This window comes from Parus major, chromosome 15 (genome assembly GCF_001522545.3).
Source record: "Parus major isolate Abel chromosome 15, Parus_major1.1, whole genome shotgun sequence".
Taxonomy (NCBI): Eukaryota; Metazoa; Chordata; class Aves; order Passeriformes; family Paridae; genus Parus; species Parus major.
Window position 1 is genome coordinate 11,339,200 of NC_031784.1, and position 13,427 is coordinate 11,352,626.

The 13,427-nt window shown below is 48.3% G+C and overlaps 1 protein-coding gene across 6 annotated transcripts in view; it reads left to right on the forward strand.

Annotated features, from left to right (window-relative positions):
• GGT1 (gamma-glutamyltransferase 1) overlaps positions 1-13,427 on the forward strand; it is a 29,514-nt gene extending 16,087 nt beyond the window's left edge. For all 6 annotated transcript variants that reach the window (XM_015644006.2, XM_015644010.2, XM_015644007.3 and 3 more), the window contains 12 exons: positions 3,053-3,214; positions 3,850-3,977; positions 4,206-4,295; positions 5,266-5,458; positions 6,561-6,718; positions 7,558-7,707; positions 8,209-8,345; positions 9,172-9,359; positions 10,156-10,283; positions 10,548-10,660; positions 11,598-11,711; positions 12,460-13,427. In XM_015644006.2, coding sequence (XP_015499492.1) covers positions 3,057-3,214; positions 3,850-3,977; positions 4,206-4,295; positions 5,266-5,458; positions 6,561-6,718; positions 7,558-7,707; positions 8,209-8,345; positions 9,172-9,359; positions 10,156-10,283; positions 10,548-10,660; positions 11,598-11,711; positions 12,460-12,603 — 1,701 coding nt within the window. In that variant the 5' untranslated portion in view covers positions 3,053-3,056 and the 3' untranslated portion in view covers positions 12,604-13,427. The remainder of the gene's footprint in view (positions 1-3,052; positions 3,215-3,849; positions 3,978-4,205; positions 4,296-5,265; positions 5,459-6,560; positions 6,719-7,557; positions 7,708-8,208; positions 8,346-9,171; positions 9,360-10,155; positions 10,284-10,547; positions 10,661-11,597; positions 11,712-12,459) is intronic.

The window sequence follows — 13,427 nt, forward strand, 5'->3', positions numbered from 1 at the left end:
TATGAAGCTGTTGCAAGATGGGTTTGAAGCAGAAGCCTGTTGGGTTAAAGTTTTAGGGGTTGTCAGTGGATGCTTCATTTACTACTTCATTTGGGAACAAAGCAGTGCCTGATCATGCCTGCAGTCCTTTGTCATCCTCTGGTATCCCACTCTTCTCTCCCCACTGCTTTCTGCCTGGTACTTCTCTTCCAATTCTCCTGGCACTTTCCCTGACCATGGGAGATTCCTCATCTCTACAGAATGGCCCAACCCTCTTGGCAGAGATGTCAGACCCTGCATCTCCTGCCTGACAATAACTAGCAACCCCCTGTTGCACTGGGGCACTTTGAATTCAAACCTCGTGTCATGTTTAAATAAGGTTGTGCATGTTGTGACACATCTGAGTACAGCTCAATTGGACTGCTTGTACAAGCATAACTCTGCTGCTTGCTGGTCCTCCCCCTCTCCTAATGTAAATTAAGGTAATCAAGCTACTTTTTAAATTCTGTGGCTAAGACTGGCTGGTGGACCTTTGTAACAGTGAGAAATAATTGTATTGCTTTTAATTGCTTTAGAGCCACTCTCTCCTGGAGACCTTTTGCTGCTGCCAAAGCACTCTGTGACTGAAGCCAAGCTTCCAAGCAGCTGGATTTGGCAGAGATGTGGAGGTTAAAGCCAGCCTCAGCAGACAGTAGCTGGGGAGCCTGCTCAGGTGGTGGCTTGCAGGTGCTGCTCCACCCCTAATAATAAATCATAATGGGGACTTAGGGACAAGGTTCAAACCTTGCTCCAAAAACTCAGCTGTTTCTGCAGTGTGCCTGCCCAGGGCACAAGGAGTATGGAGAGGTGGGTTAACAGTGGATATTGCTTCTGATTTCTGCACATCAAGCCAAATGCACATTTGGCTCTGCTGTGCTTCCCTCTAGGGTCAGGCCTGGGATGGGCTAAGGAGCTTATGGGAGCTGAGCTGGCAGCAAAGGTGGAGAGGATTATCCTCAGCTGGGCTTGCTCTCTGTTCACTGCTGGAGAGGAGAAAGCTGTAGGTCTCGAGCTCATACATCTGCTGCTTGCTGAGCAGGATCAGTCTGACAGATTGCACAGATACACCTTCATTAAGAGCATTCACTTGAGCTGCAGAGGCACAGGCTGGTACAGCACAGGGTCAGTATCTCTGCATGGCAGCCTGTGTGCGTTGCTGCCGTGTGTCTTATCCCCATGTCTTATCCTCATGCCTGGCAGGCCAAGAGCTGTACCTGAGTCATATGAAGGATGCCCTTTCCAAGGTCTGTGCACTCAGCAGGCAGCAGGACAGAGCATGGAGCTCTTCTGAGGCTACAGGATGCTCACAGGTGTGATCCCATTCCAGAGAGGAGGTGAGAGCAGAGGCTGAAATTTGCCTTTCTGTCCTGCTGTCAGAGTAAGTTGGCTGACGAGGCAGTAACCTCTGCAGGGGCCCAGCAGTGAGACAACCAGCTGTGGAGAAGAGCTGCAGAGCCCCAGCCAGGATCCCATGGGTTAACTCGGCACTACGGGGCTTGAAGGACAGCCCAGCACAGAGCAGCCTTCAGACCAAACAAAGTACCTTCTGCTGAGCTGGGGCACAGATAAAAGATCCCATGGCATTTCTTGTGAAGCCTGGAGGAGACTGCCAGTGCTGAAGCTGAAATCTCTCTGCCAACAAACAAAACTGTCTTTAAACTCTGAGGCTGTGTGTGAGCTATTGTTGGGGACATAATGGCTTCTCTGTTTCCCTGCACAGTCATTGCTCTGCAAACACACCACTGGTCTCTTTTAAAAGTGGTTGAGTGTAAATTAAGTTCTAGAACCTGGAAAGAGGTTTCATCCATTTACTTTTACTACCCTCAGTTGACATTTGTTTACAGAGCAGCACATACAGTAGATTTACAGCTGCTTTACCTGGATGGAGATGGGCATCTTTAGTGCTCAGACTGAGACTCACAGCTACAGGGCTTGGCCAGCAAATGTGTATCTCCTGGTTTAAGCCAGGGCATGAGGCTGGGGGGGTCCTGCTTGCTAATCACCCCTTCTGAGAAAAGTTTTGGTTTGGCTGGCCTGGCCTGTTTCCTCTAGTTAGCTCAGTGCTGGCACACTCACTGCTGCCTAATCCTGGCTGTGCACTGCTGCAGGGCACTGAGTGCTGCTCTGGCTCTTGGAGTTCACTCTGCCTTGGGCTGCTGGGCATCCACAGTGGGGTTTGTGCATCTGTTCTTCACCACAATTCCATGGACTGGCTTTTCTCTGAGGATGGAAGATGCTTTGGTAAGGTAAAGGATATCTTGGCTATTGTGCTGAAGTTGTGGTAAAAACCCAGAGCTGGAGTACAAAGGGGGAAGGTGGTCTCTGAAGGCAATGTGATTCATTTAGGTCTATTTTCCTGGAATGGTCTTGTAATAGAAAAGAAAATGAGTCAAAGAGGAGCTGTTGAAGCTGTATTTGCTGAACTGCCTGTCCCACCAAGGTGGGAGTGACTCCATCCACTCCATAGCTCCGCACTCATCCCGTGTGTACTCGGAGAGCTCCCTGAGCATTCTGTGCTCACTCTCAGATGAGCTGCAGCCCTGTGCAGCCCGAGAGCAGCTGAGTGCAGGACTGGGACACATGGAGGCCTGAGCACATGGAAGTGCCTGGCTCATTGGGAAGCTGCTCTGGCCAAGGGCCCCAGGCAGGAATGGGTGCTGTGCTCACACTGGGCTGTGCCAGGTAGGTTTTTCCAAGGTTGGTTCCTAATGACCTGGATGTGTTTTGCACTGGTCCTTGGCAACCTTCCAGACAGAGACTCCTCCACAGACATGGTGTTTAAAAGAAGATTTTATGAAGTTAATTTTTTTAAAAATTTTTAAAATTTTTTTGTCCTGAAGAGGATATCAGCCATGACTAACAGCAATTGTGTTCTGCTCCTTGGATTTCCCTTCTCACCTATGCATCTGGAGGTGGTTCAGTATGTGATGTTTCCAGCCTGCTGAAAGGCAGGTCCTTACCCAGGTGGTAGTTGCTGGTTTGAGGATATGAAATGAGGTGGCAGCAGGGCTGACAATCCTGTGTCTTTCCACAGGAAGATGAAGACACGCTGTGTGGTGGTGGCAGTGGTGACTGTAGCCCTGCTGGGGCTCATCCTGTTCCTGGGGCTGTTCTTTGGGCTGCGCTCAGGGGACACACACACCTACAGGAGGGCGGCCGTGGCCACCGACGCGGGGCCATGCTCCATCGTTGGCAGGTACCCACTCATTACTCTGACTCTCTTCAGCTCTTGCATGAGACAGAACTTGCTTCTCCAATGTTCAGGGCCAATCCTTGCAGTTGCCCAGCATGGATAATCAATCCCTAATCTCCCTGTAGAAAGTGGAGATCCTAATAAATCCCAGGCTTTTCCCATGTTTTACCAGCTTTACTGCTCACAGACAATGTAGCAGGCAAAGATTCCTTGGATCCATGAGCAGTGAGAACAAGAGTTTTGTTTCTAGCTCCTTAAAAGAAATATATATTGATTTATCTTCCAGTTCTAGTTTCAAGTGCTGCAGATTTAAGGCTCCTCAGAAAACTGTCATTTCTAATGACAGTGTAATGAATGTATGTGGAATGTCTATCCCCACATGTACCCTGTCACATCTCACTGTTTTCAAGCTGTTTGGGATGTGTCTCTAATGAGGGCTGATCTGGTCTGCACACTGATCATTAAGGGTCTCTTCTCTCTGGTGACAGAAGCTCAAAACTTCCTTTTCCTGAGGAACACGTAGACTGGGTGTGGACAAATGTGCCTCAGACCATCTGTCATAGCTGCTCTGACATGGTGCATGCACTGCTCACAGGGAGCTGAGACACTCACATGTCACCTTCCCTTCTGCTGCACAGGGACATCCTCAAGCAAGGAGGATCAGCGGTGGATGCTGCGATTGCAGCCCTGCTTTGTGTAGGACTCATGAATGCTCACAGCATGGGCATTGGAGGGGGCCTCTTCTTTACCATCTACAGCAGCACAGGTAAGGGACAGGGCCACACACAGCTGGAACAGTTGGAGAGCTTTATCTAAGGCAGGAGATTTATCCTACCTAAGAGAAGGTAAACTACTGATGCTCCAGCCTCTGGGGGAATGTCCTCAAAATAATTGCCAAGAAACTGGCTCACGCTGATCAGAGTCCTTCAGCAGAGACCATGCCTGTGTGCTGAGTCCAGAGCTAAACATCATCTTCCTTGCTCTGTCATTAAAGGAAAAGTGGAAATCATTAATGCAAGAGAGGTGGCTCCAAAAAGAGCATCGGAGGACATGTTTGGGAACAACACACAGCTCTCTCTGAAAGGTATGGCAAAGACTGCTTCACTGCTTTGGGGGGACAACATAGCTCCAGCATTTGCTGCTACTGGCAGCAAATTAAGAACATTTCTTATGGTTAGGTTCTTGCCTACCTACAGGATTTCTCATCTAGAAATATCCTCTGACACAATTTTCAAACTCTGACCTGACAAAGAAGCTAAAAGCAATGCCCTTTAAACTAGTCAGGGACCCCATCACTTTCTGCTTTTCACTTCACAAAAAATCAGGTGAATGCAAAGCACTGAGTAAAACCTGTTCCACATGTGCCATCTTTCTTTTCCACCTCTTTGAATAAATCTTGTTGTGGATCACCTTGGGTTTTGTCAGTTCAGGTGTTCTCCCTAAATTGTTGTGGTGGCTTCAACTAATGGATTGGGGCCTTCAGAGAAGTTTCCTTTCAGGGAAGTTTTTTCTACTAAGAAATAGAAAGAAATACTAACTAGTTCTCTTCATGGTGACTCTTCTAAGCAAGAAAGAACAGCACCTTGGAGGGGGTTTGAGCAGTGTGTTGAACTTCCAGGAGATGCCAGTGAAAACAGGATTGAAGCAAGCTGCAGCATCACTGTGCCATGTGGAATCAATCTGTTCCAGTTGTAGTTACAATGCTGCAACAAAGTTTTTGGCTTAAGTATGTCACAGTCTGTGTCCTCTCACAGTGATAGCTTGTGTTCTGAGCAGCTTTGCTCTGGTACAGAGCCTGTTGAGGGGAAATGACCCTAAAACTGGAGTTATGAACAAGGGGACAGAGGGGTTTCAGCAGCTCAGAATATGTAGGCACAAATATCAGACCAAATGATTTTGTTAATTCTGTTAATTCTCACAAGCTGAGCTGATCACAGTACACACAAGTCTTGTCTAAAACCAGGGCTGGTAGAGACACCTGCCCTACCTCCTGCTCCATCAATCATTTTCTTTTCTTGCTGTGGAAGACTTAATACATTCCTTTTCTGCTCCAGGAGGACTGTCAATTGCTGTTCCAGGAGAAATCCGTGGCTATGAGCTGGCTCACAAACGTCATGGCAAGCTGGCATGGAAAGACCTGTTTCTGCCCAGTATCAAGCTGGCAAGAGAAGGATTCCCTGTTGGGAAAGGCCTTGCTGCAGCCATCAAATCAAAAGAGGAGGCAATCGAAAGCAATCCCTTGCTGTGGTAGGTAGAGCAGTTGCTGTTCTGTGCAGAGAAATTTGGGGTGGCTGCATCCAATCTGCAAAGTCGCTGTGTTTGTGTACTGCAGTGTCTGTGTGCATCCCCTGCAGTAACCACACTCACTGTGCCTGCTGGTGTCAGTGCTGACACCTAAAGGTGCTAAATCCTGGGGAATGTTCAGTGCTGACCTTTAAAGGGGGAGAAATTCTGCTCCTGACATCCACTTGTCTGAGCAAAGGTGGAATTAGAGTATGTGCTGGGGTTTTGCCTGAATGAAGCTTTTCCTCATGCTGTAAGTGCACCAAGCTGATCTCACATTTGGAGCAATTGCAGAGTCTCCTCGAACATCTCATCTGCTATCAGACAGTGGGAATTTGGATCATCCCTTACTCTACAATCAGCCTTCCTCAAGCAGTGCCTCTGACCATCCACTCCTGACAAAGACTTTGAGCATGAAGGGTTTTAACTTTGACTTTTTACAGTTAAACCCTTAGTGTTTATGCCCAGCCCTGCTGGAGATCATGCTTAATTCTCTCATTTCCTTAAAATCTCTACCAGCTGCAGGTTTGTTTCCTATCCAATTGGTAATGTACACCCTGGCCTATCTCCTGCCCTTCCATCTGGCAGGTCCACAGCAGCACAATCATGACCCATCGTGAGGGAGCTAGAGAGGAAACCATCTACCTTAAAGTGATCTAACAAACAGGGACCAAAACACTTCTGGATTTAATGGAAGCTTTGAATCTCATAGCTTAATAGACTGTGCTCTGAACTGAACTGCTGAGTTCAAGGACTGTGGTCCCTCCTGTGTGTCTTGAGGCACTTGTTGGCCCCTTGGGTGTGCAGGGAGGGTGGAGCTGTGGTGAGAATCCCTGCTGCAGGCTCCATTGAGCAAACTGAGAACATGGAATTGCAGGTCAGAAAACACTGCTCAATTTTATGTCCCAGTGCCAAGATATGAGGACCCTTGGGCCATGGCTCAGGCAGTTTCTCTTCTCTCCAAGAAGCATCTAGCATGGACACTCATGCTGGTTCAGCTGCCACAGATACACTGAGTTTTGATCTTGTCTCTCAAACTTGATCCTCTCAATCTCCTTTCCCTTAGTGAAGTGTTCTGCAAAGGAGGGAAAATTCTGCAAGAGGGCGAAACCATCAAGATGCCCAAACTAGCCAACACCTATGAGACTATAGCCAATGAAGGAGCAGATGCCTTTTACACAGGAAGCCTGGCAAAGCAGATCATTGCTGACATCCACAATGCAGGTGAGAACCAGGACATCTGTCCCAAGCAGCAGGAGGGACCACACTGCTCAGAGCCCAGGGAGGAGCTGGCGACTTGCAGAAGCCCTGGGAGAGGGGAGCCCTGAAATGCTGCCTCTCAGATCTGTGGGAGCAGGACACCCAAAAGCAGCACTTTACTAGATGTGTATAAACACAGAAATGGAGAGCGTTTCCTGTGCATTTCTGTACCACAGAGCCTCCCAAGCTGTGAACAAGCTATTCACAGAGCCTGAGTCCAACGAGTTTGTACCTAAAACGTTACATACGTGGTGGTCCTGTGAACTCTGAGCTGTTTGATCTCTCAGTACCACTAGATGGTGGCAGTTTCCTATCCTCACCAGCCAGCACTGGCTAGCTTGGTGAACTTCCTGTGAGTAATTTACTGGCTTTATTTGTGGTGGATAATTACTTACTGTCTTCCCCCTTCAGATAGGAAAAGTGATGGAACACTCAAATTATTCTACCTGTGGGGTGCCACAAAGCATCTGCACCCAAAACTGCACCTTCCTCCTGTAAACAGAATTCTTAAGGACATTTTGTAGCCTGACACTGCTGGTGTCCTTTGTAAAAAAAGATGGATCACTGGAGTTTTGGCTGCTGTTAATCAGCCCAGCTTTGTGCTTAGACTATCTGAGCCTCAGATGGATCTATCAAGGAGTAGATCTCACGGGCATACATCTTTACTTTCTTTATCTTGATACTTTTTTGGGTTTGTTCATGTTCCCTCCAATCCTTGCTGTGATTCATGGTGATGGAGTATGACCTCCTCTTCCCACCAGAGGTCACATAAACCCACATCTCTAGTTTCTTTCTCTTTCCAGGGGGAATTGTCACATTGGAAGACCTGCGGGACTACAGTGCCACAGTGATTGAGGATCCCATACAGATCAAACTCGGGGAGTTCACCCTCTACACACCCAGTGCCCCCCTAAGTGGCCCAGTTCTGGCTCTCATTTTCAACATACTGAAAGGTGAGAGTGCCACAGAGCAGTGCCCCTCAGGCAGCAGGAGCTGGGACAGCCCCAAAGACATCACCTTTTTTGGGGGAGTAAGGCTTCCCTGATAGCCCTCCAGCAGGTGAGGAGTCTGAGAGCCCAGGAGAGATCAGAAATGCAGAAACATTCCTCTTCTGCTGTAAACTCAGGGATGTTGCCTTCCTGCCTGAAATACAGGTGCAAGAGGAAAACTATTTTCCTGATAGGGGAGTTTCCCTGATACTTGGATGGGTGGAATCTAACATGTACTTGAGGCTTCTTTGGAAAACACCTCTGCAAGTAAAAATTCTGCTGGTGACTCCCACAGTGCTCAAAACTACCAGAGCTCCTGAGTTCTCTGTGTGGAGATTGGGACAGTCCAGTGATGACTGCATCTCTGTAGAGACTGGGCTTCAAGGTTATGCATTTGACACGGGTGCATTAGGAATCCACTGGCCCTGTGCTTTGTGTTCACAGTTGTTTGTCCTATGTTGCCAGGATATAATTTCTCTGCTGCCAGCATCAAAACTGTGGAGGAGAAAGGTCTGACCTACCACCGCATCGTGGAGGCTTTTCGCTTTGCCTATGCCAAGAGGACCTTGCTGGGAGACCCAAGATTTGTCAACATTACAGAGGTACCTGGCAAAAGCCTTTTCTTTCTGAAGCACCAAAGTTGACTGGGACATGGCTTGAAGTTTTTGGTGACTCCACCTTTGTCAGGCATGCTCTGTGCCACTTGTTGACAGGCACTGAAACAGCTCTGAGACAAAAAGTGATGTCCCATGTGGTTCACAGATGAGTTGTGAGGGCTATAAATGGAGGCAACCTTCCTGCTGTAAGGGAAAGCAAACTCCTCAATTCACCAGGAGAGCTGGAGTATATTTAGGTCTAACCCTGCCTGTTTTTATAGTGTTTGAAGCCTTATTCAGTATATTCCCAGCATCCTTGTGGCTCTCTATCCAGAGTCCTGCCTGTAGTAAAATGGAGCAACAGATGGGAAGGGGTGAGACTGCTTGTCCCAACTTTGTACTTTGTGCTTCACTTCTGTGCCTGCAAAAGCAGCAGACTCTGAGCCCAGCCCAGCTTGATGAACACAAATTTTCAACTTACAGAGTTCTGGTCAGACCTTGCCTTGTCCTTGTCCTCTCAATCCAATCCCATTCCTCTTGTTCCTGAGGCAAGTGTAGCCCTGCACAGCAGAGTGGAGGCAGCTTTCCATAGCACTGCAATAATGGATGCTGATCAACTTCAACTCAAAGGGGTGACTGTAACAGCTGCTCCTATGACAGCCTAAAATCATCTCTTGGTACAATGTCCATCTTCTAAGAAGGAAGGCTCCTGGGGAAAACTGTAGCCTCACTGCTGGGATTTGCCACTGTTCTGTGGTCTGAAGTATTGGATATCAGCCTCATAACTACGTGTCTCAATGTGCTGAGTAACTGCACTGGGTTTCTCTGACAGGCAATCAGAAACATGACATGCGAGTTCTTTGCGGATAGTCTCCGGAGGAAAATCACAGACAACACCTCCCACCCGGTTGACTACTACGAGCCCGTGTATTACACTGGAGACAATGCCGGTACATCCCACATCTCCATTGTGGCTGATGATGGCAGTGCTGTGTCCGCCACCAGCACCATCAACCAATAGTATGAGCTCAGACATTCCTTCCCTGTAGGCCTTTGCCATCTTCCTAGTGCTGGTTCTGGGGTTGGTGTCAAACACCACTGAGCTGTCACCTCTGGGGCGGGGTAGGGGTCAGCAGTGCTGGTGACGGGAACTTCTGCTGAGCTTGCAGGTCAGTGCTCAACACTGAGGCCTCGTGCTTGTGTCAGAGGACAAGATGTGTCCTCTCTCATGTTGAACTCCACCACAACATTCACTGCATCTGGATCTTCTCATAAGCAGAGCTATTGCTGCTGGTTCTGATTTCCCAGGCTTTTGGAAGGAATTTGAGCTAATACAGCTGGCCTGGAAGTGCAGTGTTTGGCTGTGAGTGCTGTCAGAAAGAGTTGTGTTTGCACACGTGGCCTGGAGCCAGGGCATGAAGCTTACTGTTATCCACAGAAAATGTCTCCAGCTTGACACATCTAAGCAAGCCCCCAGTCATTCCCAAGTGTGCTGGCCTTTGAGCTGTGCTGTCTCTGAATGGAGTGCAGTACTGCCCACCTGGAAAGGGCAGTATTTGTACTGAGGTTCTGTGCTGGTTCTCTCTCAGGGGAGCTGTAGGAAGGGCTCTGAGCTGCCTTTCCTCTGTGTGTAGCTGTGTACTCACTGTATTAACTGATTCCTTCCCCCTAGGGATGACACAAAGTCCTTTACAATGGGAGGGAGTAGAGTGCTACTCCAATCAAATCCCAGGTTTCACATTGCAGTGAATTCAGCTGAAGCTCTGCCTAGATTTGCTGTGGTCTTGGCCTGACTTTGACAATTTGTTTTCTCCAGCTTTGGCTCTGATGTACGATCCAACGTGAGTGGAATCATATTTAATGATGAAATGGATGACTTCAGCTCACCTTACATAATCAATGGATTTGGGATCCCTCCTTCTCCAGCAAATTTCATAGCTCCAGGTAGCTGTAAAGTACCTTCCTGGCTCAATCTCTTGGCTGCATTGTGCGTGCTCACACTGCAGCATCTGTGCCATGGGACACAGGTCTGGGAGTCAAGAGGAGATGGGTGCAGGGGGTGGTGGGATCCCCAAGGACTGAGCAGGACAGGAGCTGAGACAGGAGGATGGATACTGAGGCTCTGGGTTTAGATATGGAGCAAGAGCTGGAAGTTTTGAGCTGCAGGTAGAAAGCTGAGCCTCTGTGTTGCATCTGTGTCCCCAACAGGTAAACAGCCAATGTCCTCTATGTGCCCCTCCATTCTGGTGGATAAAATGAAAAAGGTGAGGATGGTGGTCGGTGCTTCTGGAGGAACGAAAATAACTACAGCAACAGCACTGGTATGTGATGGTGTGGGCAAATGGGGGACAACACGAGGTAAAATGGGAGATGCAGCATTTGGGGGAACTCCCCATCTGCACCTGTGACAGGATTATGGCTGTGGCTCCCTGCTGGGGGCCAGGGGCTTGGAAAGGAGGCTCCTGCCTGGAATTCTGAGGGCCAGACCTCCAACATCAGCTCCTGCCAGGGCTACAAAAGGTCTGCTATTAAATTGCCTCCTTTAGTGACGTTTTCTCTGGAAAGTTGCTCTTACCACTTGCACAAAATTTGCTTTGAGTTCTGTTTTCTGGAGCTCCATGAGCCTATTTACCTAGTTTATAGTTGTTCCTATTCAACATCCCAAACTTTGGATCAAGGTCACACAGAGAAGCTAAATAAGAACTCAGCTCAGGCACAGTGTCAGGCCTGACAGGCAGGGCCTCTGTGAGCTGCCATGGCAGCCACTCAAACCATGCAGCAGTGACTGTCCCCTGTGTCAGCAGCAGCAGCCTGGATCTGCCTTTTTGGCTGAGGTAGAGAAGTCTGTAAAAACCACTACAAGCAACTTCCTAAACCCTGGACTCTGAGTGTTCTCACTTCCCAGCAGCTCCAGCCTGCAGTTCAATCTGAAAGATAAGCCAGGCCTAAGGGAACTGGTTGTACAATAGCAGGAAGCTGTAGGTGTGTTTGTTAAGGTGACTGTTGTGTGCTTAGTTACAGCAGCATAAATCCATCCACCACAGCTTAGGGATCTGATCCTTCTGCTGTGTTAATTTTAGTCACTCATGGTTCCTTTGTGTGGGAATCCTCCTAAGCATATCCAAGCTGCAATGTAAACCAGAAATGCCTTTTGTGTGCTCTGGTGAACATCCTTGAGGCACCTCTGTCTGTGTGGCTTTAAGGGTCAGACTTCTTTGAAGACAAGTAATTAACATTAAGGTTTTTTGCTTCTCACAGACAATCATGAATTCCATCTGGTTTGGTTATGATGTGAAGAAAGCAGTGGAAGAGCCCAGAATTCACGATCAGCTGTTTCCCAATATCACAGAGCTTGAGCAGCAAATAGAGGAGGTTGGTTTCACTAGAGCCATACATGAGCTTGTATGGGCTGGGTTCCTAGTGCTGGGAAGGCAAGCACTGTGGAAAATCATCAGGTTTGGCCAAATGTTCCTAGGTGAGCAGTAGAAAAGCTGGTACTGGTCTAGTGCTGGGTCACAATAAGCTGTTCAAAGTGTACTTTTAGTCTCAGTCACAAAGGTGTGAAGCCAGTGCATTGAAGAGTGACTTGTATCTGAAACTGATCATCTGCTTGCAGTGATGTTTGGCACAAAGGACTTGCAAAACAGCAAAACTCATCAGGGCCCAGACCATCCAGCAGACTAAATCCAGTCAGTCTCAGGGAATTCTTGTCCTGTTGTGTAACCTCACAATGAGTCTGGAAGGCCTGGCCCAGAGCTAGCAAGGGGGGATGCCCAGAGGGACCTGGCAACAGACTTGAAATTAAATTCACAGTAGAGATGTCAGCACTCCAAGTCCTATGTTTTCCACCACTGCCAAACAGGATCCATCAGTCCTGGCTGTTAGTGTGTGAATATCTGTGACCAAGAATAGTATTGGTAACCCACACTGAGCACCACAAATATCAAACCTTCTGAATTCCACTTCTTCAAAAGTAGGGCATCCCAGAAAGCAAAGGGAAGAGGAGGAACAACATGCAGATTTAGCCCTGTGTGACACAGGCTCCGAACCTGGGTGGTTGTGGGAGGTGCAGCAGGTGCAGTTTCCCTCTGTGCTGTGCTCACCCAGTTGTGCATTGCAGGGCATAGAGCAGCAGCTGAAGAAGAGGAAGCACGACACGGCGCGGGTGAGCGGCGGCGCGGTGGTGCAGGCCATCCTCAGAACGGAGCGCGGATGGGCTGCGGCCTCCGACTCACGGAAAGGGGGCTTCCCTGCAGGCTACTGACCTGGCTCAGCTCCTTCTTTCAGGGGTCTAGTGACACCAAGGTGTGTTTGGGGGGAAGATCCTTTAGATCTGCAACTCAGGGACTTCTCACAGGAAAGAGAACACATTTACCTGTGATTCTGTTGATGGAACTGGGACAGTTCTCTACAGCCATGACCGAAGTGCCTCATGCCACAGCCGTCTGCTAAGACAGGCATGTCCACCAGGACGTGCAGTACTTACTTGAAGAGTCTGTTCTGCCTTGAAGAGTTTGTTCCCTGCCTCCTCTCCATCCCCTGAACACAGATTGGGTGCCCAGTTTCTGCAGAAGGTCCAACTCACTCAAGCTGCAGGAAGCGTTTCTCCTGCACGGTGTCAGCTACCAGGAATGTCCCTGTCACTGCTAGAGAAGATATTTGTTTCCTGTTGAGTAGGTGGGAGTTTCAGGACTCTGGGACTGGGTTTTCTAAGTTACAAACTAATAGATCTGTGCCATAGCAGGAAGCACAGCTCTAGACTGGGCTAAGCCAAACTCACCACTCTGTTAACAAAAGATGTTTCTGCATTTCACCCAGTTGATTTTTGGAGATGAGTGTGGAAATGGGGAAATGGCTTCAAACTTTTTTATATTTCTGTTGAGAAGGTCTAAAGGGAAGATGCTACCTGTAAAACTCTGAGCACAACTAAAATAAATAAATACGGAGTCACACATTTTCCTTGCCTGCACAGTTGCTGCAAAAAGGGATGGTGAGAGTCTGTGTGAAAGAAGCTCTTCTGAGATTTTTGTCTTTTCTTCACTGCTTTGATGAAGTCATGAGTAAACAATAATAGTTACATATCCAAAA